This window comes from Balaenoptera borealis (genome assembly GCF_965194805.1).
Source record: "Balaenoptera borealis genome assembly, chromosome: 17".
NCBI lineage: Eukaryota > Metazoa > Chordata > Mammalia > Artiodactyla > Balaenopteridae > Balaenoptera > Balaenoptera borealis.
The window spans coordinates 22,673,999-22,701,676 of record NC_138876.1 but is presented as its reverse complement, the minus strand read 5'-3'; the positions used below and the strand labels follow the sequence as shown (position 1 = coordinate 22,701,676).

Below are 27,678 nucleotides of genomic sequence, written 5' to 3'. Positions count from 1 at the left end.
ATTAACTGGTGGAACATCCGAGAAAGTGGCCTAAGCAAATGAGTAGCATGTAAGAAACTTTACAACACTGAGCTCAGAAACTTTCATTCTCATTTTGTCCACGTCAAGAACTGGCCGCCCGCATGACTTTCCTTTGCTGCCCCTTGCATTTTTAACTCTGGCAGACTTTTCTAAATGATCAACTTTTCCTAAAACCAGCAGGAAAAGTAACATGATGCCAGCAAGATCCATAGGTTTTAACTTAAGAGCTGGAGGACTCGAAAGAGGTGGCTGGAAGCTTCCTATTTTATTTTTGCTAGGAACAATCAAATTTTTAAGCCAACAAGCAGGCCTAGAGTAAGCATTTCTTGGTAATTTTGTCTCAGGCCCTATCTGCATTTTCCCTTTGTACTTGCTGTGCTCTCAGACCCTTTCCTGTTCACCTGGTGCGTTTACAGAAGTTCAATGAATCTATGAAAGTTCAATGAATAGGCCTAAGTGGATTTAACTTCTCCGCTAAGCTTCTCACTTCACTTACCTCACTTAAAACTCTAGCTGTGATTTTCCAAAATAGGATAAGGATGAATACGCTACCATAATTTTGATTCATCATTAAGATCCATCGCTCTTACTCACTTTCATAGTATCAATTCTGAGGCCTAAAAAGATATGAGGAAGTAAAGCAAGACCTAAAATGTAAGACGTCCAAGATGCCCTCTGACACCCACCAGTCCCTCTCGCCCTCTAACTTAAATTGCTTTAGAGTCTTAGGGCCATAAAACAGTTACTGACTTCCCTGGGGGAAAAGGGGAAACACCACCATCTCACACAGGTACTAACAAAAAAGCTTTCCCAGCCACAAAAACAGCTTTGCACTTCAAAGGGCTCCCACCTCCGCCTCACCCTCAAATTATTCATGGGGTCCTATAATCCTGGAGTTATTTGAAGGGACAGCGGTGTTTGCCTTGGCCTTTCAAAGATGCGTTTCTCTAGAACCCAAACAGGAACTAGACAGAAGGCGAAGCGCCCGTCCGCCTGGATGTCCCACCGCTGTCAGGCATTTAATCACCGGCCAGTGTCCGCTGACCCGAGACACAGGGCGCACCATCCTCACCGCAGAGGAAGTCTGCCCCTTCCTCAGCCCCTACGGAAGCGCCCTGGCTGCAAGGCCTGCCACATGGCACGGACAGGGCACAGACCCCTCGGTCAAGCTGCCCTGGGCCGCGCAGAGGCGGGTGCATCGGGGGATGCGACACCCTCCATCTACAGCCCAGCTGGGCCTTTAAGGGAAAAAAGTTTGAAGCCTGGCTTTGCAAACTCTTCAAAGCCAACGCCAGTCCTGTACTGTTTTCCCACTTTGGGGACCACACGAAGGCCCCTCTCTGAGACCCTCCCAACCCTCCCAAGTTCGCCCAACTTACTACTCTGCATGCTGGTGCCTAGTCTGCTCCCCGCTTGTCAGGAGCCCCAGAAAACTGGCGGCGGCGGCGGCGGCGGCGGCCCCTCGGGTCCTACCACCCCCAGCTCCTCCGCTGCGCCCGGTAGGAGAGAATTAAAATCAGCCAGAAAGAGACAGCGAGGGGGAGTGGGGCTGCGAGGGGGAGGGGGCACCGGACTGAAACTTCTTTTTTTGGCAAATGGGGATTTGTTTTTCCTCCTCCCCGGCGGCTGAACTTGACCCTCCTGACTCCGAGGGCTACTGCAGTTTGAAGTCGTTCGTTTCTAAGACTCAGATGCCTTAGACCCACCAAAAGGAAGGGAGGAAGGGGGCAAAAGAGAGCAGAAAAGAAGAAAGAAAGAAAGAAATCACACGCGCAAAAAAGGAAGAAAGAAAATGCATGTGAAACCCGAGAAGCCTGCGCTTGGCTTTCTGCACACTCTCCCTCTGCGTTTTTTTTTTTTTTTTTTTTTTTTTTCAAAGAAAGTCACTTTTAATTCCCAGGGCTCCCCGCTTGCGATCGCCCACATTTTGCGCACACACGAGCGGGCGCAGCACTCGCGTCGCGGCTCCCCGGGCCTGGCAGAGGGGCACCCGCGCCCCCCGAACCCCCCGCGGCCCCCGGCCCCGCGGCCCGCCCGGGCCTCCCCTCCTTACCTGTTGATTAATCGTCAAGAACACCCTCGGCAGCCCGAAAGATGGTGGCGCGGCGGCCAGAGCCATGAACCGTCTTCTGTTGTTTGCAGAGTTGATCTTGGATTATTGGGGGGGGGGGGGAGAAAAAGGTCTTTCCTGCCTCCCCCCCCTTTCCCTTCCCTGCCCCCCCTTATAAAAAAAGAGAGAAAGAGCGAGAGAAAGAGAAAGGAAATAGAGCAAGGATGTGCCCGGTGCCGGGTGGGAGAGGGGAGGGGGGGTGTTGTTTTTTGTTTAAAAAAAAAAAAAATTAGGAAGGCGAGAGAGCGATCGAGAGGACGCGGGGTCTGGAGAAAGGAGCAGCACCAAAAAAGAGGACGCTTAAGATTGCAGTGAGATCGGGTCTTTATCAGAAATGTTATCGCTTGTCAGGACCTCAGTCTCCGCGCATTACGTCAGTTTCAAGACACCAACACTATTAATATCAAAGGAGCCTTCGCGGAGGAAAGCGCCACCCCAGACCGAGCTCCCTTAAAGAGACAGCGCGCGTCCCCGCGCCGCCGCCGCCGCCGCCGCCGCCGCCCCGCCCGGCTCCGAGCACCCGCCGCCGCCGCCCGCCCGGACCGGCCCCGGCCGCGGCCAGCCGGCTGCGCGAGAACTTCGCCCGAGTCGGAGCGAGGCGAATGAGAGCTGCGCGGTGCAGGGACCCGGCTACCTTCCCGCCCCGCCTCTCCCCCCTCCTCCTCCCCCACCCCCCATGTGGGAACGCGCGAGCTGGACAAGGAGGAAAGATCCGCAAGCTTTAGGAATAATGTGATAAAGACAAGGACCTACCTTGGGGAGTGGCGCGGGGTTGGGGGGGGAGGTGGGGGCCAGTGCGCGGCGGCCCAACCGACGGTCCCCAAACACTCGGAGATGCTCTCCTAAACAATCAAAAGAACTCTAAAAGTGTTTACCTTTTCAGTTGCTACTTTCTCTTCTCGCTCCCAATTAAACGACGCAGGAGTGTGTGTGTGTGTGTGTGTGTGTGTGTGTGTGTGTGTGTGTCCCCTCCCCCGCCCTTCTTCTAGGACTTGAAAGTCTTTGGACACCTAGTCGGTGGTCAGGGTTTCCCTTGCGTTTGATGGCAAAAGGGCTGGAGGGGAACAACTTGAACTCTATCCTGAGTTGGAGAAGTGAGGACTGAGGTTGCTATGGTTTTCTGAGCTGGAGAGAAGCTAGCAAGCTCAATGGGTGCTTAAAGGGGGTACTACAAAATAGATAAAATGGGAACATTATTCAAATGCGGCAAGATTAATACCTGCTGCTCTTTGGGGTTTTAGTAGCAGATAAGGAATTCTGACTTAAGCATGACATTCTTTTTACCAATTCACATCTTCAGATACCCTCATTGTTAAATAAAATTCTCTCAACGTGAAGTTACTGAATTGAGAGTTTGTTTTTTTCTTTTTTCTTTTCTTTAACTTCTGAAGATCAACAATACATGAAAGAGGACCAAGACAGGATTTGAAGTATGGTAGGTGTTAAAAACTAAGTAAACATTTCTTGGGCGTTTGGACTTCATTTTCTTCAGTGGGGTGACTTTAAGTGGCATGTTTTTTCGCTAGTGAAAGTCAGTTTAAACTCATTTTGTGCTAAAAGGAGAAACATCCTTCCTTCTCCAAACTATAAAATGATCAAAATTAGAGTTTTAGAGAGGTACGAATCGTGAATCTGTGAGTTGAAGATGAAGTAATTTCCTCTAAAATATTTTCACTAAATGATTCTTGCATCTTTTCAGAGAAAAGATGAGTATATTTTTGAAACATACTATTATCAGAAGTGAAAAATCCAATCATTAAAAAAAAAAAAGTATATGCTCTTTAGAACTTTACTGCTTTTTCTGTAAGGTCTTCATTTCTGCTTAATACACCTAGTCAGGCAGACATGTGACTCCTTTTGTACCACTTTTGTTCCAGAATTTTAGTATCCTGTCCCATACACTCTTTAGGAGTAGAAAGACAATAGTACTTTTGCAGTAGAGAAATTAGTCAGGTAAAAGAGTAGTCAAAATACAGTTTTACAATGAGGCAAACAATATATTCCCTAGAGGAGTGAGAAGACAATGAACCTCGTATGCATGGAGTTGTTCATATGTTATCATCAATTTAAGTGGATTTGGGAAGAGAGTTAGATTTACATATAGTCCTGCTTGCAGAGAAAATTAATATCAAAATCTTCAGTAAATCTCATAGTCAGCTACTAATGACCACCTGCGTATTTCCACACCAGAGTCATTTAATACTGTCCACCACCAATTTCCACTGTAAAAAGTATTCATATATTAAATATAGAATTTTATTTTCTTTTTTAAGCCATAAATTAGCTTACCAACTTTTATGGAAATATGCACGGCACAGTGAGAAGCATTTTTATTCAGGAAAAAAAAGGATCTGAGTGAAACATTCTTTAGCCATGACTAACTAAAAATATTAGATCAAATAAATTTTGAAATATGTATCTGAATAGTAAAACCGTTTGTGTATTTAAAGGGTTAATACCACCTAAAACTGCTGAAGCTGGTATGTAACTGATAAAAACAGGCTACAGCATCTTAGCAGCAAAGTTAAATAGTACAATCTATCACAAGGATTCGTCCCCTAATCTCCATCTGCTCGCCAAGATTTAAATGATATATTAAAAAGGGAAGTGATCTTCCTCTCTGTCACCCTCAAGTCTATGGCAATCGTCAAGAGTGTAAATTTACTCACATGAAACAGTCATTGATTAACTTGGTTCAAAAAAACAAAATTACACGCTTTTGCGAGCACAAAACCCTTGAGATGGCTGGTGTTTTTCCACCTGTAATAATAAAAAATTTCACCATTAAGTGTACACCAAATTATATATTATATAAAAAGTTAAAGCCAAAGGTCTGAGGGTGAATTATGTCCTTTAATTGAAAAGATAAAGTTACACTTCAGGTACTAAGCCAACAAATTCATGGTCAGTTAAAAATGTAATGAATGAAGTTTCACGGACTCAATTTTGCTGAAGTTTGCCTGAGAAATGAAGAATCTCTTCATTTTCCTTTTAGTATTTTGAGTTGGAATATACGGCAGATCAAAATGCTGTCTGTATCAATCCATTTACATTAACCACAAAAGATCTGTGGAGAACTTAATAGAAGCACAGATATTTTTTGTAAACTTTTTCAAGCAAATTACTTATTTATTTATGAAATAATTTATGAAGAAAAATTTTACCTCATGGTTTAGATATATTACATATGCTCTTGATTGACACAATATGTTTAATCTCAAAGGCCCTCATGGCATTAGCATTTTTTAATTCTAGTAGGAATATTTCAAAACAACCAGCTAATACATGAGGTCATAATTGTTTGACAGTTGTTTTTAATATATAAAATAAGCTATGTATATTGTTTTCCTTCAAATGTTTGTTGATTTGTTTTTATAGTCCTGACATTTGCATGGCACAAACTGAATTAGGGGAAATATTAAAGATTTATTTACATTTATTATCTTCTGCTGTCAAACATATGCAAAGCTCTTAAAACCATTCTATTCTTTCGTTTTTATTTGCAATGCATTTCTGAACAATGGAGCCTGGATGTTAAAATGACAACCTGCCTTTTTGTAGGATACATCAGAAAATAAAGAAAAAATTAAGAGAAATTTTAAAAAGCAAATAAAAGGAATAACTTCCAACTGAAATAACTTCTTTATAATCTTCCTTAATTCTTTGAATTCTGGAATTTTCTCTCATGGCTGGACCACTGATGAAACAATTCCTTGCGCTGTATTAATGCTTATTTATTTCTCAAAATTACATAATACCGTTTTTTCTGTTTTATTATTGTAAACATTCTTTTTCCCCCCTTTTCTTGTAGTTTATTCAGCAGAGATACAAAGACGGATTAGTAGTTAAGCACAAGCCTACTTGTTTTACATTTCAACCTTTTAGCACATAACTTACTTACAGCTCCAGTGCCTGTAATCACAATGATTTTACCTGATGGAACACGTGTTTCAGAAATGTAATCCAACTGTTTACTCTAACGCATCATAAATTGCAATTCCTTTCAGAAACCTCAAAGATTGACAGCCCTTGTCCTAAATGCCAACTGCTTCAACACATACTAACAAGAAAATATTTATGTATTATCTGCTCTCAAGACCGTACTATATCATAGGAAATGGAAGACCATTTGGCCTTCCAGCATATCAAAAGCAGTTATTGAAGCAGGCTGCCCTACTTCAGAGTGAGACAAGCAACAGAGTGTGTATCAAAGATGAACTTCCCTGAGTCCCTTTCTTCTTGCAATCACACACCACTCAACCTTTTAGAAAACACACTCTTCTGCAAAATTATGATCATTTTGCAAACTACCTATTCCTGAACACCTCTGGGTGAATTTATTAAAGATAAATTCAGCTTTAAATAGCCTGCATCTTGTTTTCAAATTCACACTTAACACTTGCCAATCCTCCCCCTGCAATATCAGGCAACTGCCTAGTTAAACAGATGGGCCTTGCAGCCCACCCTAAAAGCCAACAAATATGGGTTTTATTTAATTAAAAGAGGAAACAAATTTCTGAGGTGTAGACACACACACACACACACACACACACACACATACCCACACACACAGCATGCATGCATACACATGAACATACACACAAAATCCCTGCCTGGGTGCCTGAGAATAATAATAACAATTCTTGCTTTTTCATTAGGTTTTATGAATGTCCAACTATATACTGTCCATTGGAGTGACAGTAGATTTATATAGGCTAGCTCAGCACTGTGTATCCAAACCAAGCCATTGCGGGAAATAGCTGGACTCACTACCCTTGTCTCACATCAGAGAGAGCATTTACATCTGATTCACCATCTGACCCTGAAAAGTAGGTGTTTTCCAATTTTCTCCATATTTCTAACTTCTGCTCTAGGATCTTCTGCCGTGATACTTTCTCATCCCATTCACTCTTCCAATTTTGTGCAATGAACTCTCAGTTGTATATAAGCAAGCCCAGCACCCAATTCTGCCTAAATTTCAGACTGAAATATTCCACTGGAAATTCAAACTTGTGAATCTGAATGATGTGATACATATTGAATATCATAATTTACGAAGAGGAGCCTATAAAGATAGACAACATGGAAGGAGGAAGGAAAGAGACAAACCCTATCTCCTGTAAAGGCATGAGTCATCCAGACCAGAAACCTTCGACACTTGACATCTTTAGCAATACCCTCCCCACAGGGCCCACGTCCAATCAGTTGCCCAGTCTTCCCATTGTTCCCTTTCTAAAGACTTTTGTACCTCTTACTGCCTTTCTTTCCATCCACATGGACCCTTCCCAAATTAAAAAGTCATCATCTCCCCCAAGACAGCCCATGGAGCTTTTCCTCCTTCCTTTCTCGCCCTCTGTTCATTATCATACAGAGCTACCAGATCAGGTCATCGCCCTTCTGCATTTTTTATTCCTCATGACAAAAATCCTGCGACTCCCAACTGCCAAAAGAATTACACCAAAAAGGGCGGAGGGCGTTCAAGGCCTCCCATAACCTAGTCCCCAACACCTTTCTGGCCTCATTCTTCACTCCGTTCTTCCACACGGTCCTGACCCACTGCTTGCGCCCTTCCCCAGATCCATCTGACATTTCAAATGTCTTGTTTTATCCTTACCACCACCTTCTACTTAGAAGGCTTTGAAGGGCCCTTTCATGCCAGATCTCCATGCTGAATACCCTGTCTTCTTCTAAGATCAAACTCAGATTCTGCCTTTTGCATGAAGTCTTCCCAAATTCCAAATCAGAATCAGCAATGCAGGAAGTAAGCTTCCACAGGCTTGCTTCTCTCTCTAGGTGGCGATTCAACACAGTGACTTATATAATGGCGTTTGTTGACCTAACCACCTCCCCTGCTAAACTGTAAGATCCTTGAGGGCAGAAGACCATTGAGTCATAGGTACTCAGTAACATCTGTTAAATTGAATTTGGAGGTTGGAACAAGCTCTTTACATTTTACTTAGAAACACACTATGGAGTGCAAGTTTCAAATGCTCCATGTGGCCTTTTCTTCCTTTCTTTCTGTTCTTTTTTTCCTTAATACATATGGGCTGATGCATTATGTGTCAGTTGAAGCTTCAGGGTGGGCTTCGTCTCAGCAGCATATTTTTGGCACTGTATCAGAGAAGATGTTTGTCCTGCTCTGAAATATTGTCCTCATTATCGTTAAGTTTGGGTTCATAATTCCATGTTGCTCTAAAAATAGTGAATTAAATTATCTTTAACTAAATCCTAGGCATTAAAATGTGGGCGTATAGAAAATGAGGCTGAAAGCTGAGAATTCTTAGATGGGAAGGGATTATTTGTAGTTTTAGGAGCCAGAAGTATACATTAGGAAAGTTATAGAAGTGAGGTAGAGATAAACAATCTCTTTAAACATTCACAGTGTTTTTTCTCTTTATTGTTTAACATAAAAATATTGAATCAGTTTAGCATATGCCAATCTACTGATAACTGTTCGTTTTTCCATATACTAAATTATCAAACACATGTGACATTTAATTGAGGGTATAGATCCAAACCTCCAGGTTCTCACAGGGATCACGTTTCACAAGGTCACATGAATCCCGTGGAAGTGTGTGTGTGTGTGTGTGTGTGTGTGTGTACATGTGCATGTGTCTATGAGTGTGTGACCACCTGGTAAATGAAAACTTCCATTTAGTTAACATTCCATCTTGGTGTTCACACAAGTGATTCATCCCTGGTGTATCTAGACAATTTGAATGGTCTGGTGTACAGACATCCACGTAGACATGGACAAATGATCAAATGAGAAGTATTAGTTATTACTCTGACTCCAAACTTTGTTCATCAGTACTTGTACACTGCTCAGAGGACAGTAAACTATCAGCTTCTGGAAGGAAGCAACACTCCACATTTTCTCTGCTCTGTGCCATGAGAGGAGAACCACTTCATCACCTGGGCTCCCTTGCGATCTGGATTCTGGAGGGATTTGACCAATGACATCATGAGCTCAAAGAATGGGAGGAGAGACAGTCAGGGTATTTATTCCCTTGACTTTCTCTGTCCAGCAGCCCATCTGCCATGGATACACTCTCATAGGGCTCCAGTAATAAGCCCTCCCACCCTGACCCCTTGTGATTTTAGGCCCAGGAGCAGCTGCTTCTGGTGGTTTTTAGGCCCTGGATGCTTCACCACCTCTTTTTGCGTCCCTAAACTCTGCCGTTACTTTGTAAATGATCCTTAATAAAACACTTTTCAAATTTTTCTTTGAGTGTGCCTCGTTTTATCTCCCTGGACTCTGATTAATAAAATCATCTTTGTACCCTAGGGTCTAGCAGAGTCCTTATAATTCAATAAACTATAGTTCAATAAAGTGAAACAAATATATGTTGAGTATACCGTGTGCCAGACACTGTTAGGTGTTGGGTGCCCCAGAGGTAAGTGAGCTGACATGCCCCCCATCTTATGGATTTTATGGTCTAATTAAGTACTTCTTAAACTAGCTTGGGTGCTTTTTTTTAAAAAGTACACATGTATGGGCCTCACCTATTGAATGGAGGTGGAGCCTGAGAATGCATTTAAAATAAGGACACCATGTGATTTTTGTCTTCACTGAAGAATGAGAGAGTGATCCTTTGACTATGACATATATTAAATAATTCATTACAACTGTGAAGATACAAAGAAAGACCTTGATAAAGTTTAGCTGGGTGAATGCATGAAGGCATGAACTTTTGGGAATAAGGTAGTTCAGATATGGGGGGCAAGGTCATGTATTTGCAGTGCTTAGGCACTGGGGCTACTGCATCATCATGGAGTTGTCAAAAGTTAGGGGTAGACAATGCTTTACAAACTGTGATAATTGTCTTTGATCATTGTGCTCTACTGTATTAACTCCCACGCCCTCCTCCTTCTTCCACAGCCAGCATCCACAAATCTGCTGCAGCAGCCCCAGCTGCTGGGTTTCCCCAGCAGAGCAGAGCTCTGCACAATTGTTGCAGTTTGCTCTAGTCTAGACTCTGGAGCTAGCTCTGTCTGGAAAGAGAAGCACAGACACTCATAGTTCAAAGCTAATTAAGTCAGTAAGATAAACAAGGTAAGACTCCTGGGAATAAGGGGAATTTCTTGAGCCCCAAGAAATTCACGACTTAGAGATTGAGAACACTGGTAATATTTGAAACTTCTAACTATATTATTCACTTCTAACTATATTATTCACCTCTTGCAAAAATATCTGAGATCTTTAGATAAGGGGCATGCCAATGACTACAGATGACAGCTACATGATCAATGTGAGTAGCTTTTTATTAAATGATTTAATTATCCTTTTTTCCTATTATTCTTAAACTAAGTTTTTAGACAGTACTACCTAATATGTTCTCAACCTTCTTTAACTTCTATTTTAAAAGCAGTCCTGAGCAAGATCCTTGAACTACTCATGTCAAATTATTTAACCAGTCACACAGAATATCATACCACAATACATATATGTTCATATACATATATTCACATGTATATTGAGGCCCTTTCAACAAGGAAACATCATCAAACATATCTCCTATTCTGTCTCTCAAACATCAAAACATATGAAGAATGCAACTACTACTTCAATTATGCTCTGAGTTTCTAATTGCTGTATAAGTTAAGAGTCCAGTGCAAATTTGAGGTACTTCAAACCAAATCTTATTTTATTTAAAGAGACATGTCACTTCATATCTTGACCTCATGTTAGGTGAGTAAAGGCAATTCTACCTTTAGACCACAGAAGTAAAAATGAACATAAAGTAACCATCTAGAAACAACCCCGTCTGTGAGGTACATCTGAACAATGTGTATAGATTAATATACGGAATATGTTCTAAAGATGGTTCAAGTACTGGCTACAGTTGTTAACTCTATGCTCTGCGCCACCACACTGCATGAACTGCTCAGAATACTATACTGTGATTTTTAATGTCATTAGTCAAACTTAAAATCTTGCTCAGTGTTTTGTCATGTGTCCAGTATGATACACTATTGATAGAGCAGAGTGAAGTGCTGAGGATCATTTTGCTTTATGAAGATATTTTATGACTCAACTACATACAAGCTATTCTAACACATACATATTCCTTAGCCATATTTTTGACAGTGGGTTTCGTTTCTCATTCAGAATATAATTAGAGGAAAGTTATGTAATTTCTACTGAGGTCATGGTAAAATTTAGCCCCTTTGTGCCGGGCTTTAGGCCTCCTGCTTCAAAGTTTCCTTAGGAAAGGCTATTTAGAGGGTATGCTTCTGAAAGCACAGTTATGGAGCATTGACTTTCCATTACAGTGTAGATCCTCCCTCTCATTTTACAAATAAGGAAACAGAGGCCTAGGCAGTGAATGACTGCAATGCTCAAGGACACACTTAAGTGATAATAATGGCTAACACTCGTGCAGGGCTTGTTATGTGCCAGGCTCTAAGTATTTCACATCTATTAATTCATTTAGTCTGAATAAACACTCTAAGAGGTAGAGTGTTTTCCCGTTGTTTCCATTTTATAGATAAGGAAACTGAGGCATATGCAAAGACATAGCCAAAGTCACATGTAGTCAGGTGTAGAACTAGCTGGGTCAAGGGTCTAATGCCCCACCATACTATATTTTAATTCTGGTGGCAGAACTGGGAAACAAATTAAAACCTATGATTTTTGACTTGACACTTAACCTTGCAAATACGAAGTGTGTGTGTGTGTGTGTGTGTGTGTGTGTGTGTGTGTGTGTGTGTCCCCACTTGTGGTGAGCATTTGCTATTTTTCAGCTACCAACAACCTTTCTCTCTTCCCTAGCAAGGTCCACTAGTTTCCCTCTGAAGGAAGAGAAGCCCCCGTTTCTAATCCATAATGATGATTCACTGCAAGAAAGCAAGCATCCGACTCTGGCCTTGCTTATCAGAGCTTCACATTCAGGAACCTGACAGAGTCAGAGCCACGGACACCTGGGGGACAATTGGAGAGAAAATCTGGACCTTTCATTCCAACGCACTTGGTCCTGCGAAGATGCGAGGGTGGAGCTCTTGCAGCTGTCTTGTCACCACAGAAGGTTTGAGTGAATGCAGAGAAAACAGACTTTAGACACAGAGAGAGAGATTTGGGTTCTGCAACATTGCTGGGATCCCTGAATTACACTGCACCCCAAGTCAGCCTTAACCCCTTAGTTCTCCCGTTTACTTATGGCTTAAACTAATGTGAATTAGCATGACAGAACTGTTCTATTATGGAACTTAAAAAATTATAATTGCATTTCTAGCCAATTATAAGAGAGTCAAACAAATAAATTTTCATGTTTTACCCAAAATTGTATTGCACAGATCGATGAGCCATTTTACTTGCCAGACTTGGCTCTGTGTAATTTTTGACAGTATTCAACATCAAATCCACCCTCACCCTCGAATGGCAAAGACGATGACGATGTTAGAAACTATTTGGAAATGCAGTAGATATCTCCAAAAACAAATTCCAATAACTGCTGTGAACAATAGCAGAATGTTTGAGATACCCTGTGCTCTCTGAAGCTCTGAGATATTTGTTTGTTTAAATCAGCAGTTGTATTTAATAATCTTAAATTACATGTGTCCTTGACTTCACAAATTACTATTATTGAATTAATAGAAGACTGTTTTTTGTACAATACCCTTCAAAATATGCTGAAGGAAGTAAGAGACTAACTAGGCAAAATGTTTATCATAACATGTTGATAATCCTTCTATATTTGAAAGCATCCATAAGAAGATGACCAAGGAATTCAAATCCACATGTGGGAATGGAGATTTCATAGAAAGTCATTGGTGGCCACAGAATGATGAGGGACAAGATTAAAATCTGGTGCATAGGAAACAAAATTATGGTTATCAAAGGGGAAAGGGCAGGGGGAGGGACAAATTATGAGTTTGGGATTAGCAGATACAAGCTATTATATATAAAATAGATAAACAAGGTCCTACTGTATAGCACAGGGAACTATATTCAATAAATTGTAATAAACTATAATGGAAAAGAAAAACAATCTGTTCAGTGCAAGAGGTTTACATTTAGTGTTAGCCTCGGTGTATGAATGATGATTACATATATCACGTCTATAAGCTTTCAGCTCTAAAAGAAGTTTATTGTCCTAAAGATATCTAGGGAGACAGACTCAAATGATCTTTCTGATCTTTCTGTTATCATTTTTAATAGGGATTAAATACCAACCCCTTACATTGTATTTCATTATTACTTACTGAACTCTATGCAATGTGGCTCTGATGGTGTCTATTTTATGTTTACCTATAAACACAGCACATATTAAAACATGGTTATTCTGTGACAATGTATGAGACACTAAAAGCACAAGATACCTAGACTCTGGATATTATGCCAAATCTAAAAAATCTGTTAAGTAAAATATTGGAATTCTTCTGACCTTCTAACATATATTTTCCAATTTACCCATGAAATATTGTTTATAAAAAATAAAACTGTGGTGTGAGGCAAGATGCAACATAATCTTACTCTAGTCCAAATACAATCATAAAATGTTAGACCTGAAAGGTTCTTTAAAGATTCTTTCATCTGATTGTTCCCTCTTAAATGCAACAACTTTAAAATAAGCAACCGTAATAATAATAATAATAATAATGATAATTATTATTATAGAACATTTACTCTGTGTCAGGCACTGCGTTAAGTCCTTTATTGTCAAAACAACTCTTTGAAGGAGTTATTATTATTCACATTTTAGAGATGAGGAAATTGAGGCACACAGAGAAATTACTTGCCCAAGATTACATGGCTGATGGGTGACAGAGCTAGGATTTAAAAGTAAGCAGTCTGGCCCCAGAGTTTCCCTAAAAAAGTAATTAAGATATTTCATATTATATTTTATACTTAATGATGATATATAATTACTAGGCTAAAAATAATCTTTTCACTCACTAAAAATTAGTCAGTTATATAAATACTGTGTTTATCAAGTGACTTTTTCTTTTTAGAATTAATTGTTCTAAAATAAAGAAATATAAGTACTGTAAGTGCTCTTGAGCATTATTTCATTGTCTTTAATGGGTCTTTATTTTTTTGCTTGGGCCAAAGTATCAGAAAACCATATAACTAACATGCTCTAAAGTACATGACTGTAATGAATATTTGTACAAGTTCTGTAATTAAGATAATTTTGAACCTGGTTTATATTGGCATCACTCAACTAACCTTGCAGGCTAATCAAAGTGAAACATATTTTATGATCCAGTTAAAACCTGAGCCAGATCATGTAACACACTTCTATTCAGAGTATTCTAATAGCTTCCCATATCATTCTGCATTAAAGCCAAAGCCCTCACTGTAACACTGGAAGAATCCCACCACCACTCCCCACTTTGCCTCTCAATTAATTTCCTATTACTCTCACCTTTGTTCCCTCCACTCCAGCACTGGCCTCTTTGATATTCATTTAATATGAAAACACATTACCTCCTCAGGGCCTTTGCACCTGCTGTTCCCTCTGCTTGGAATGCTTTCCCCATGGCTCTCTCCCTCACTTCATCCAAGTGTTTACTTAAAAGTCAGCTCCTCAGCAAGGCCTTCCCTGGCTACTCAAAATGGTAAATCCCTCTCCACACGTTACACCCTCTTTTCTTGCTTTATTCTTTATCCTCCATGTTTATCAGTATATGATACACTATGAATTTTACTTATTTACCTGATTTGTCTGTCTTCCTAACTAACTGTGAGCTTTATAAGTGCTGGAGGTTTGTCTGTCTGGTTTGCTGCTGGATTCCTGCATTGGTAACAGTAACTGGCATATAATAGGTGCTCAGCAATTATTTGTCATAGTAATCAGTTAATTAATAGTAGTTGGATGTATTAAATTATTTTAAGAGCAATTTCCATTGCAAATGAGATAAATTGCAATGTCATTAACATGAATGTACCTCTCAGTCTACCTACTTTGAATATTCCATTTTATCACTGAAGTTCTTTAGTTGGCAGCTGTGATAATGGGGATTTTAATTTTATTTATAAAGCATCCAAATCCAATTCATATCACCATCTGCTGATTTTTCCTCAGCTTTCTAGAACAAGTTAGTGCTCAGCTTGCTGCCAGTTGAATCTAATCAATTGTATATTACTATGTATAAGGCACTGGGCTAAGAGCAAGAAATTCAAGACCGACAAGAACCCGTCTGTCATAGAGCTTATGATCTTATAGGGAAAAGCCATTGGAGCCAAGAGTTGAAGCATGAGTGGTTATAGGGCTGTCAGGGTACTTAGTACTTTAAGTAAGAGATTAGGGTAGTGCCCAAAGAGGCCAGAGAAGTGAGCAGACTTGAGACTTAATCTACATGCAGAATCAGTAGGTGTTTCTGATGGACTGAGTATGAGAAATAAGAGGAAAGGAGGATGCAAGGATGCCTTCCAGTTTCTCTACTTGAAGAAATAGGGTGATGGCGGTGCCATTTACTAGGAAGGAGAAGGCTAGGGAAGGAATATGTTTTAGTGGGGCAAGTGCAACTTTTAAGTGGAGATGTGACATCTAGAACTCATAGTAAAGAGATCTGGGAAGGAAAGAATATGTATATATCTAGATCTAAATCTAGATCTAGATAGATAGATATAGATATATATCTCATCATCATCATTATCATCATCAGTATGCAAGTGACATGTCAAGCCATTGAAATAGATCACATTATTCCTGGAAAAATTACAGAAAAGATGAGCACCTAGGACCGAGACTACAGAGATCAACCAGGGACAAAAATTTCTTCTCAGCCAGAAAAAGGAGATTCGGAAGAAAACAACCCATGTGAAGGATAAAAAACAAGGGCAAGGTGCAAACAATCCAAGAGGAATGAAACTATTGCAAGAAAGGGAAAGCTAAGAGGTTGAGTTACATAAGTTTGATTGTATGGCATTCAGTTGTTGGAGACCTTGTCACAATCTGTTGCAGTGGAATGATGAGAACCGAAACCATAATGGAGAGAGCTGGGAATGAGTCAGAGGTGAGGAACTGGAAGCAATGTGAGCACATAACCCTTTTAGGATGTTTGGCAATTAAGGAGCCAGAGGCTTGGTTACTTGAAAGTATGGGGGCAAGACACCTTTTTTAAAGATGGCAGATCCATCAACATGTCTGCATGTTCACAGGGAAAGATTCTGTGAAAAGGGAGAGATTGATAAAAGAGGACATAAGGTGAGAAGACAAGTCCTTAAGGTTGTGACAGATGGCATATCTGTAGCCCTTGGATAGGGGAGGGCATCTACGCCCCCTGGTATCAGAGGAAAGGTAAAGATACAGGTATGTGTGTACATTTGATGATGGGAAGCAGAGAGTATGAGTGTATCAGGCAGAGTCCTCAGGTGCAAGCTGAATGGATGATCAGGAAGTAAATAAATTTATTACAAGTGTTCTCAGTTGCTCAATCATTGGGAGAGCTTGAAAACCAACTCAAAGCTTAGCTTTCAGAAACAACACATGAAACTGTCTTCAGAACTAGACTGATAAATCTCTGTTGCCACTACTGATCCCAAGATGCGACATTAGCACAGCTGGCACTTTTGCCCCCAGAATCTTGCCCATGCAGCCATCACCACTGTTTCTGCCACCAAGAAAGAAGGAGTATCCCTCCTTACTTCCCTCTTCTTGCCATTATAGCCCCTTAAAGTCTGATGCAGGAGTGTCTGATGGTGGAGGCTGTGCCTTCTCTCCAGGGATACCATAAAAGAAGTATCTCACATGATTAGCTTCTATAAGGAGAGGTTTTTCTTTACTCCTTACAAAGAGTCACATAGTGAAGAGTGGGTTCAAATGTTGGACAGGCAAAAGAAGTATCCCACAAGGATTATCAAGGAAAGACAAAACACACTCATTAAAAAAATCACAACAAAATCTTGCCCTTCAAAGCTCAAGCAAAGTTATCATATAGTATAATACCTAATAGGTATATAAGTTCAGAGATTTTAAGCCAGAAAAAAAGGGAAATCCTTTAGTTACAATAATGTGACAAGTACTTAAGCACAGTTGCAGACATTGTAATTCCTGATACTGAAGAGTTTTCTAAAAACAAGGCATTCCCAGTTTTAATATTTCACAACTTACCCATGATCCAAAAAGAATGCTCACCACTGGTATAGCTGTTACCCAGGTGTTCTTCTGTATTCCTTTTCAGCTCATTAGGAGCCAACATTATTCTTTATTCATTTTACTGTTTTTGAAATATTGGTACATGTTGATTCTAAAAAATTCAAGTGCTATAGGAAAGTTCCAAAACAGAATTTAAAAATTCTGAAATCCTACCAATTCATTATATATGTGTGTGTGTGTGTGTGTGTGTGTGTGTGTGTGTGTGTGTGTGTGTGTGTGTATATGTATACACATACAAAATTTTTCATAAATGGTATATCAGGCATCTAGGTCCTTAATTTCCTTTTTATACCTGATAAAATATCCACATTTTCCCATTCTATTTACATCATTATTTTAATGGCTAGAGTTTTCATCTCCTAAATTTTAGATTTTTCCCAATTTTTCACATTATAAACCACACCGTCATGAACATTTCACCCATGTATTGTTATCTTCCTAGGTGAAATTCTTAGAAGGGGGATCGCTGGGACACAGGGTGTACACATTTTAAATTCTGGTACATATTGCCCAAATCGTCTCAAGAAATAAAGCACTGATAATAACTTTACCAGCATGGCATAAAAGTGCCCATGGGAACCAAGACTATTTTGAAGACTATTTTGAAGACACTGGGCAGGGCTCTATAATTTCATACCTTCTGAGGCAGCTAACCTTGATCCTCTAGAGCTGCTGGGGTGCTATAATCAAGTTTCCATTTAGTATTCCTCTCAGATTTTTTCCCTATGTATTAGTCAGTGAAGAAATGTAGTAGCATGTAAAAAGCAGTCAGCCAGTAGCTCCAGACTTTCTTGTGTTGATAGGGTTCAGAATCAAAGTTCATGGGTTTCTGTTCAGCCTGCTTGGGCACCTACATAGATTCCACATGATAAAACCTCATAAAATTTAGTTCCATGAGAGAGCATCGAGTCTAATCTTTTCCCTTCACAGCTAAGGACGTGAAAACCCAGAGAAATTTAGTAACATTCTCAAGTTCACACAGCCACTTATTAAAAAAAAAAAAAGAAACGGAACCAAATTTAGTTCCTGCGCTATGATATTTTCCCCATCCATTTCTAGGTTAGCTTATGTCATATGAGTTCAAGCCATTCTTAGATATGTCAAGCTTTTGGAGAAGTAGGTTATCTCTTTCAGGATTTGACTTTAAGCTATATATCACATGGCATAGCTCTACATCCATGATTTGAGAAACAGCTCTCAAAAATTAGCAAATTAAAACCAAAATGCGAATTAACACAAATATCTTTCCTCACAACTGCGCCTAAAACAAATTCTTACAAGTAAAATACATTTAAGCATATTATGGGAATATGTGACTAAGTCTCTGATGAATATTTCTATAGTGAAACAATAGTATATGACTAGTCATTTTGACCTTGTGTACCTTGGATGTTCTCTCTTGAGATAGTGCTGTATATAAGATAGAGTCAATGATAAATTTTGAGGAAGAGGGATTAGTTTCACTGCTCTACTTGGTGAATGTTTTTTGACCAATTTCCCCATTGATAGTCTTCCCAAATGTTATAATTTGGTGCCTAATTTATCTTATGTACTACCCAAAGTGTCACAACCTAGTAAGAAAAATTTATGATTTAAAAAGCTACGTTTTTAGGAGCTGTGTGATCTGAAGATGAAAGACCTCATTTTCACATGGTCCATCGGACCACTTCTGGACAAAAAAAAAAAAAATCAAATGAATACTTTCCTTTTCAGTGGAAACGTTCATTTGGAGCTCTCCAAAGAGCTTCCACTTCTATGTGTTCGCTATCAAAAGTATATATGATCTCTGCCTTTTAGGAACTTACACACTCAACCCTTGTAATGCATTTTGGTCAAGAAAGTGTAATACATCCACCCTTCACTTATGCAATATAAGCCACTGAAAATCATGTATTCTTTTCTTTAAAAAAAAATCACCAGTCAAATATTATCAATAATTATAATGAATCACCTCTATCTTAGATATGTTTTTCTTTTTTCCAAGTCTACCAACCAAACATTCCTTGTATTCCTTCCACTCCTTTTTGGAGTATTACTCACTCAGAATACACAATCCGTTTGCTCAATGATCCATATTCCACAAGTCAGAGAGGCATATGCAAAGAAAAAGTACATTTAAAAAAAAATTTTATTTATTTATTTGGCTGCACCGGGTCTTAGTTGTGGCACATGGGATATTTGTTGCGGCACGTGGACTCTTAGTTGTGGCATGTGGGATCTAGTTCCTTGACCAGGGATTGAACCCGGGTCCCCTACATTGGGAGTGCAGAGTCTTAGCCACTGGACCACCAGGGAAGTCCCCAAAAGTACATTTTTAAGTTATGAGACTAAACCTCTCAGTCTCCCAAGCTCAAAACTGTGTATTCATCTTTGATTCATTATCAACCATATCCCATATGAACAAGTCATTAGGCCTTAATTGATTTTTTTCCTTTATCATGCCATTTATTTCTATCATTTTTCCTTCCTTACAGCCATTTCCCCTTATTAAGGCCTCTATCTCATGCCTGTTGGTTTGCTCCATTGTCTTTTTTCTCTAATCCAGATTTACACAGTTCTTTTTTTTTTTTTTTTTTAATGCTGCTGGATTTGATTTTCTAGTATTGTTGAGGACTTTGCGTTGATTTACAAGGGATATTGGTCTGTAGTTTTCTCTTTTTTTAAAAAAAAATTACTTATTTATTTATTTTGGGGTGTGCTGGGTCTTCGTTTCTGTGAGAGGGCTTTCTCTAGTTGCGGCGAGTGGGGGCCACTTTTCATCGCGGTGCGCGGGCCTCTCACCGTCGCGGCCTCTCTTGTTATGGAGCACAAGCTCCAGACGTGCAGGCTCAGTAGTTGTGGCTCACGGGCCTAGTTGCTCCGCGGCATGTGGGATCTTCCCAGACCAGGGCTCGAACCCGTGTCCCTTGCATTGGCAGGCAGACCCTCAACCACTGCACCACCAGGGAAGCCCCCAGATTTACATATTTCTTAAAGAAATTTTTTAAGCCTTTAGTCCAGTTGTTCTTCTTATTGAAATCTTCAGTGACTCCATACTGCTTTACCCACAGATGAGTTAACACTAGTGTGCATTCTGCATCATATGGCCATTACATTTAAGTCCACATTCATGGCACTCTCTCCAGCTGAATCTTGAAAATAAATCCTTCCTAGAGCCAATTCATAATCTTTGTTAACACAAATTTCAGATCATCCTCTACAAATCAATCTATCTATAGATCAATCAGTAAATCAGATGTGATACCATGATATTTACTGCCCTAGACTTTCAGAATGAAGTTTCATCTCTTAATCTAGATTCAACAACTGTCTAAATCTTTCTCCAGCAACCTTCCCAACATTTTTTCCCAGAAACTCTCCATGGACTCTTTATTCCAACCATACCATTCCATGAAAGCACCTCTTCCTTTCCACCTCTATGACTTGTCTCATAGCATTCCTCCAGTCTAAAATGCCATTCCTCCTCCTGTTTTCCTAACACTATGACTTTAGGAAAGTCTGACTTCTTTGTTACAACATTTACTAGTCCAGGTTAATATATTGTGATAAATTCCATGCCTAAATCTCTAGTCCTTTGGGTCTATATGACTCATATGGTAACTGACCACATGATAGCCTCGACATTTCTTGTTATTTAATCTTATATAATTATTTCACTCTTCATTTCTTTGTGTCTTGAATCGTGAAGTGGGTTGTAGGTTTCTAAACCATATTTTTTCTCCTTACTTTACTGTAGCAGGAGCTCATAAATACTAGACAATGTTCTAAGTAACTTTTTCTTTATTCCCATAGGAGGAGAAAATGGTAAAGGAAAATATCAATAACACAAGAATGAAAATCGAGTGGCGAGAAATAAAAGAAAACAAGAAAGTGAAAAACATAACTAAAGTTTAAAAACAATAATAAAATGCAAGCTTACGTGTTGTGACCGAAGAGGGAGGTCACCATGCTAAAGATAATCTGACCTTTTGGAAACAGAAATCCTATCTGGCATTTATAAGCAAGAGCATGATATACACTACAGCAGAGAGATGAATTACACTAACTCTTCTTTCCCTTGGAGATATATTATCCAACTAACTGCCTGTGCTCTGTTTAGTTTTATAAAGCCAAATGAGATCATCCATATTCAGGCTTGTTCAACTCCACTCTCTCAAGTAGCAATCAAACAGCTGTCTTCAGTTGCAACTTTGTGACTCATAATACATTCATCCCAAAATGTCCTTGTACATCTTGTAGATCGTATCATCATCATCATAATAATAGTAACACTTAAGCATTGTGTACAGTCTTTTTCATCTTCAAAGCTTGCTTAAATTCTATAATGCAGTGAAAACGTGACAAGTTGAAAAGGTATGGAGGGCTTTATTGTTCTAGGAAAAGAATGTTGGACAGTGCAACCCTGATTACAGTGTGCAAACCCCCGAGATGGTCTACAGGTTGGCAGTGTGCACCCGAAATGATATTTCAGAGCTGAAAACGATCAGGTTGAAATTATCTCTCCCTTCAGTGTAAATAGAACAGAAGTCTTAGCCATTAGAGAAATAGCAACTGATTATGCGGTTCATTTCTGAAAGTATAGTACTAAGTTATTGTCTAAGATTCATCTTATGAAGAAATGAATGTGCCATCCATCATTTTAAAAGCCTATATCCAAGCTTAGATGTTTAGATGCTCATCTTTTGGAAATAGTTCTCCGTTTATTCAAACTAAATTTTTAGTGTTAGTTACAATGTTATTCTTACCAGTCACCTGAACTGCCTGCCACACTCATTTGTTTGCAGGCTTCTCGTTCTGCGGCTGAACTGACGCATCTTTTTTCTCCTCCAACATATCCTTGGAGCTTCTTCATTATTTTAGTTGTTCTTGGCTCTCAGTCAGAAAAATCAAAATTGCTCTGAATTTCCTCATTTGAATCCCAGAAAGGAAAAAAAAACACTGCTTCCTTTTTGGACCTCAGTATATTTCTTTGTGAACCAACTATTTCCCCTCAATTTCTATCATCTACTACCCTGCTTCTCAATTTTCCCTTAAGGAAGCTATAAACTGGTCATCACTATGGTTTCATTGGCCAGACTATAAAAGTTACTAAAAGAGTTCCACCTATTTGCGCTATTGAAATTAATACATAACAAGGATTATTGTAATGAAACATTGTGGGTCATTGGCTTCCCTGAGTCCCAGGTAGACAGTGAGGATTATGGATGGCAGCCAGCTCTAGAAAGGAAGGTATTTGTGTGGTGTTGATCTGTAAATACTGGTTGCCAGCTCTGATGCTGTGGCCCAGAAAAAGACTTCTCAGCATCCTATTTTTCCTCCCTACTATTTCCTTTTTCCTTGGGTGGAGGGAACTCTGGGGAGGAGCGGAGAGAAAACCAAAATACACCTCCTTCTCCTGTGCCATTCTCTGTTTATCCAGGAGGTCAGGGAACACATTTTCCCCCTGAGGATCCTTCCTGACCCTTCTGTAGACCCTCAGCAACCTTAATCTGGGTCACGACCCAAGGAAGGGAACCAATGATCTATGACAATTCTTAAGTATCTTTTAGGTTCACCACAGAATAGTACATTTTCAGTGATTTTCCACAGACATTTTGCTTTATATTTGTTTAATTTATATCATTATTTCTGTAACCATTTCCAGTTCTTTAGGACGACTCATATTTTAACATATTTCTTAGTGTTGACAATTTAATATAATGTTGGCATCCAACTGCAAACTCCATTAATATAGATGCCCTTCTTCAATCTTTAAGAAGCTAAAGGAAAATATACTTGTAATGCCCTTTAAATACCTTTATATAACAAAACATACCTTCACAGAGCATTTTTTTGTATTTTGGTCCCTTTTTCTTTCATGTATTCTTATCTTGTTGCTTAACAAATTCATCGAGCGTTATTTGGGAAGGAAAATTAATGCTTTTCTGAAAGATAAATGTTTCATCTTATGTTTTATCTCATTTGGCATTCTTCTGAGCAATGCTATGTTTTTCCTAAAACTAATTTGTTCTTATATTTTTACTCTGTTTCCTAAGGTTTTATACCCTAAGATTTTTCTTTTTCTGTTCATATCTGTTTGATTATTTTAATCATAAAATTATACATGCAGTAACTCTTCTCATTTTTGAAATACCGTGAAATCACTCACAATGTTTGGATATAGGATTTAGGAGTAATATTCAAAACAAGGGCTAAAGAGGTGCATCAAGTTCTTTCTTTTTCTTTTTTTTTTTGTACATAGTTCATATAGGCTTGGGGGTTGGAATGGGTGGGTGGGTCTTAATTTACCTTTTGGCATATATGAATCCTTGTTATAATGCGATGTATTATATATGAAGTTTGCTGTACAACATTATTTTTAAAATTCAACTACATATAGTAACTTTTGCCAATAGTGTAATTCTCCTATAAGCACTTCATTATGATGATTAAATTACTTCCCCACAACTTGAGCAAGCATTGAAATTTATATAATGAATATGTAAAGTCATGTTAGCTAAGTTGCTTATGTTTTGCATATGTTCAAAAATATTCCTTGATGTTATCAGTCCATAGTTAAGTATATTAAATATTTATGGTGTAGTGAGCAAGATCTGTAAGACAATAGAACTGCTTTCTCTAATTTTGAAGGAGAACCTTCACATGTTTCTAACTGGTAAATTAATTTTTTCCATATCTTAAAACTTCCCGTTCCATCTAAAATATGCACTGAGGTACTAGCATTTTTCAAGGGAGTGCTCTGTTTTAGAGAGAGTTTTTTTTTTTTTGCACATGGCTCATTGATTTGAATATACATTTCAAAGATTTTTTCTTTAACCAACATGCAAATTTCCTTCGTTAGGAGTCCAAAATTTTTATAGGTTGTCACTTGTGAAGACATATCTTACTACATTGGCTGAATTTGAGTAGCTCATGGAAACAGAGTAAACATGGTTGTATTTTTCACATTATCAAATTATTTTCATCCTGTCAGGAGCTGTGGCTACAGTCAATCTTCTTTGGTTGGGAGTCTTTACTTTCTCAGTCATAAATTTTTAGCACAAAAGGCTCTGAGAATCATCAACCAATTGCTCACTTCAGAGTCTTGCAATCTATATTTAACTAAATCAGTAAAGAGAAGATGATGCTGAGCTTGTGTAAGTATACAACTTAAACATGTTTCTTTTATAACAACAAATCAGATAAAATGGCAAAATATATATTCATCGTTAAGATGACATAAACGTTGTGCCTATGCTAAAGAAGAAAGCTAAAATAGAGCTTTTTCTGGGATATCTTGTATGATGACATCTGAATGCATTTCTTCATGGTAGTGAAAAACTACTATACTCAGTCAACTTTTTCTAAATATTTAGAGACTGTTCAAGCTAGTTTGTCTCTGTTTCTTTCTTTTACTGTTTTTTTTTTTTTTTTTGGTATCCAAAGAATACTAAGTGGTAGTTAGAAATACTTAGAATCAAATAATCATAGAATTGAAAGGAATCTAAAAACTTGATCAATTGCCCAAACAATGTAGAAGTTCCTTTGTTCTATGCAGTCTCTCCCTGAACACTCCCAGAGAGAGACAGGAAAATGATTGCCTCATAAGAGAGACAGATCCATTTTTTGGTATTTCTCATTGAAAGAAACCTCTTCCCTGGTTTCCTGCAACATCCACCAATTGTTCCTGCCTATGGGCTCTGTATCTGCTCAAAACAAGCTATTCACGACTGTGTCCTTCTACTTACATCATTGAAAACGACTCTTTCAATCTTTTGAAGTCCCTCAGTGGTTTGCCACTCTCAAGTGCCCTTCATCAGCCTTTTCACTCTTGTTTAGACAGGCTTCACTTTGGCAACATCCTCCAAATGTTGGTGCCCCCAAAACTGGAAATGAGAAGTGTCACGATGAGCTCTGATTAGTTGAAGGTGCAACGGTAATACTGTTTTCCTTCACCTGAAATTAATAGACCTTACCACGTTGTCACCATTTCAGCATCACTGTCACCCAGTCGCCTAACACAGCGTGTTGGCAATTAAGAACCACAAGTCCCTTTCAGACAGCTCTTGATATATACATTTTTATCTCTCCTGAACTAGTAAATAATTTTATCACCTAAAATACCCTACTGCTTTGGTTTAAGTTGTTTTTGACAATCATTTTGGTTAATAGTGATTTGTACTGAAATTCAGAAATGAGGTGAGTTGGGCAATATTTGTTTTTAGGTTACCCATGAAAACTTCTAGTATTACTGAATTTTTTTCTTACTTACTTATAAGCCATCTATTTGATAACATAATCTTGAATTTGACTGGGGGCTGACAAGTTTGCCAACATGTAGTTGATGCAATTTGCTTTTACCCCTTTCAGAGAACTGGGATATTTTCACATTTCCAGTCTTTTGGCACCTCTTCTGTCGTCTGTGATTTCTTAAATATTACTGACACTGGTTTCATCATCACATCTGCAAGTTCTTTCAGCACCATGGGATGTTATTCATAAGGAGACTTGAACTCATTTGAAGTGCTAGGTACTTTCTACTATCTGCTCATCTATGTTGGAATTCAATTCCCTCTTAACAATGTTTGTTCTAACTTTTCCAGTTTGAAGATCATGCTCCTTGATAGAAAAGTTGGAAAGAAAGAAGTTGAGTGGTTCTGCTTATTTTTTGTTGCCTATTAACATTACAACATCTTTTCTTAAGCAATGAGGATAACCCTTCCTTGTTCGTGTTCTGAAATAAAATGGTAACATTAACAAGAACAATAAAAATCTATTTTTATTTTCAGCACTCTGATCATTAGTAATTAAAAGTCTTAATAATATTAATCAGTGTATGGAGATTTTCTTATGCCATGGCAATTGAGAGCTCCCTCATATAGAAATCACATGGGATCAATCCAAGATGAAATCTGAATTCCACATTGTTCCTTCTAAGTGATGTGAAGATCACTAAAGATAGTTTCCTTTTATTTTATTTCTAAAGTTAAGTAAGTTGCTGTAAAATCAGGAGAAAGGTTTGTTTTCAAATCATATAATAAAACTTGATTCAAAATCAAGTTCTTGGATTTTATTAGCAAATATGCTCATTTTTGTGATTTTATAGTCCCCTTTTCAAAAAATTCTGCAAGACAGGAAAACTTGTTTTTCTAAACTTTGCAGACTTTATAATGGTTAGTAGAAGTTCTATGAAGACAACATGGATACGTGGTCCTGTAAAAGATGGGAAACTATCTGGCGTTCAGGTTTAATGATCCTGGAGGAACCAGTGTTTTGAGGTCCTTAAAATACTTTGTAACAGGTTACAGGGCATTTTGGGCTTCTCTTTTTTGTATTTAGGAGGTGATATGTATTGATTGTTTAACATATGGCTAAGTAGATTTATTTACACAGGTTTGCCTATACTAAATACATGTCAATATGTACACATTTATGTATTACTCTCAGCCTAAGGAAACATTAATTAGCAGCTACGCATACAAATAGGCACTTTCACTACATCACGTTTTAAACCGTACATATGAAAACATTTTAGGTTTGCTATAAAAGTACTAATGCTTCAGAGAAATGTGACTTTATTTTTGTATATAAACATCTGCCAAAACAGTGTATTTTCAGACACACTAGTTGAAAATTTTCAACTAATTAAAGATAAGTTACAAATGCACACAACATGTTAGTATATCAAAAACAAGAGTAATATTACTAATATTAATTTCTCAGGTTAAAGAACTACTGTTAACATCTTCTAGGGGAAAATCTTGACAAATTAAATGGTAATTACTCAATCATTATTACTCTAAAAATGGAAAACATATAGAAATAAGAAAATGGAATCACATTTCACAATTAAACAAAAGTTTTAAAAAACACTTTATAAATCATCACTGTGTAACAAAATTATTGTTACACAATAAATAAATAGTAAAACAACCAGTGGGAATAGCTATGAGATGGTGTTTCTAAACATATGTGAAATACTGTCCACAAAATAAAGGGGGGGCTGATAAATTATGGAAAGGCTTACATACATAGTGATGAATATCTTCCTGGGCTGTAGGTAAGGGGTTATCACCAGACACCAGGAAATACAACTAAACATTCAGCAAGGGCCCATGGGATTTAAACCCATTGCTTGCAAAGACATTCTTCTGGATCAGGCTCAGTCCAAGTAGGCTGTCAACGTGACTTATGTCACCCTTGCTCTTTCACCGCCCTTGTGATTCTACCTCTGTGTGGTTTTATTTACTTCTCTTTTTCCTTCTCTGCTTGCCTGCATACTTTCTCCCTACTTGGTCTGGTTGCTGATGGCTACAATGGTAGATTATAATCTGTTTTGTTTATCTCAAACAACTGTTAATTGTCAGGAAGGAATTATTCTAGTACTAATTCATCTTCTGCAAACCACTGTCTTTTGGTAACCTTCAGTGGAATGGGACTAACTCTAGTATAGATTAGTTT

The 27,678-nt window shown here is 38.5% G+C and overlaps 1 protein-coding gene across 6 annotated transcripts in view; it reads right to left on the bottom strand.

The window, feature by feature from the left end:
- TRPS1 (transcriptional repressor GATA binding 1) overlaps positions 1–26,939 on the bottom strand; it is a 279,500-nt gene extending 252,561 nt beyond the window's left edge. For 3 of the 6 annotated variants that reach the window (XM_082364223.1, XM_082364227.1, XM_082364228.1), the window contains exon 1: positions 1,401–26,939. Coding sequence is in view for 1 of the 6 variants with exons in the window: in XM_082364228.1 (XP_082220354.1) it covers positions 1,401–1,410 (10 nt within the window). In the remaining 5 variants the exon portion in view is untranslated. The remainder of the gene's footprint in view (positions 1–1,400) is intronic. The other 3 variants (XM_082364224.1, XM_082364222.1, XM_082364229.1) reach the window with 1 other exon arrangement.
- Positions 26,940–27,678: the final 739 nt, after the last annotated feature.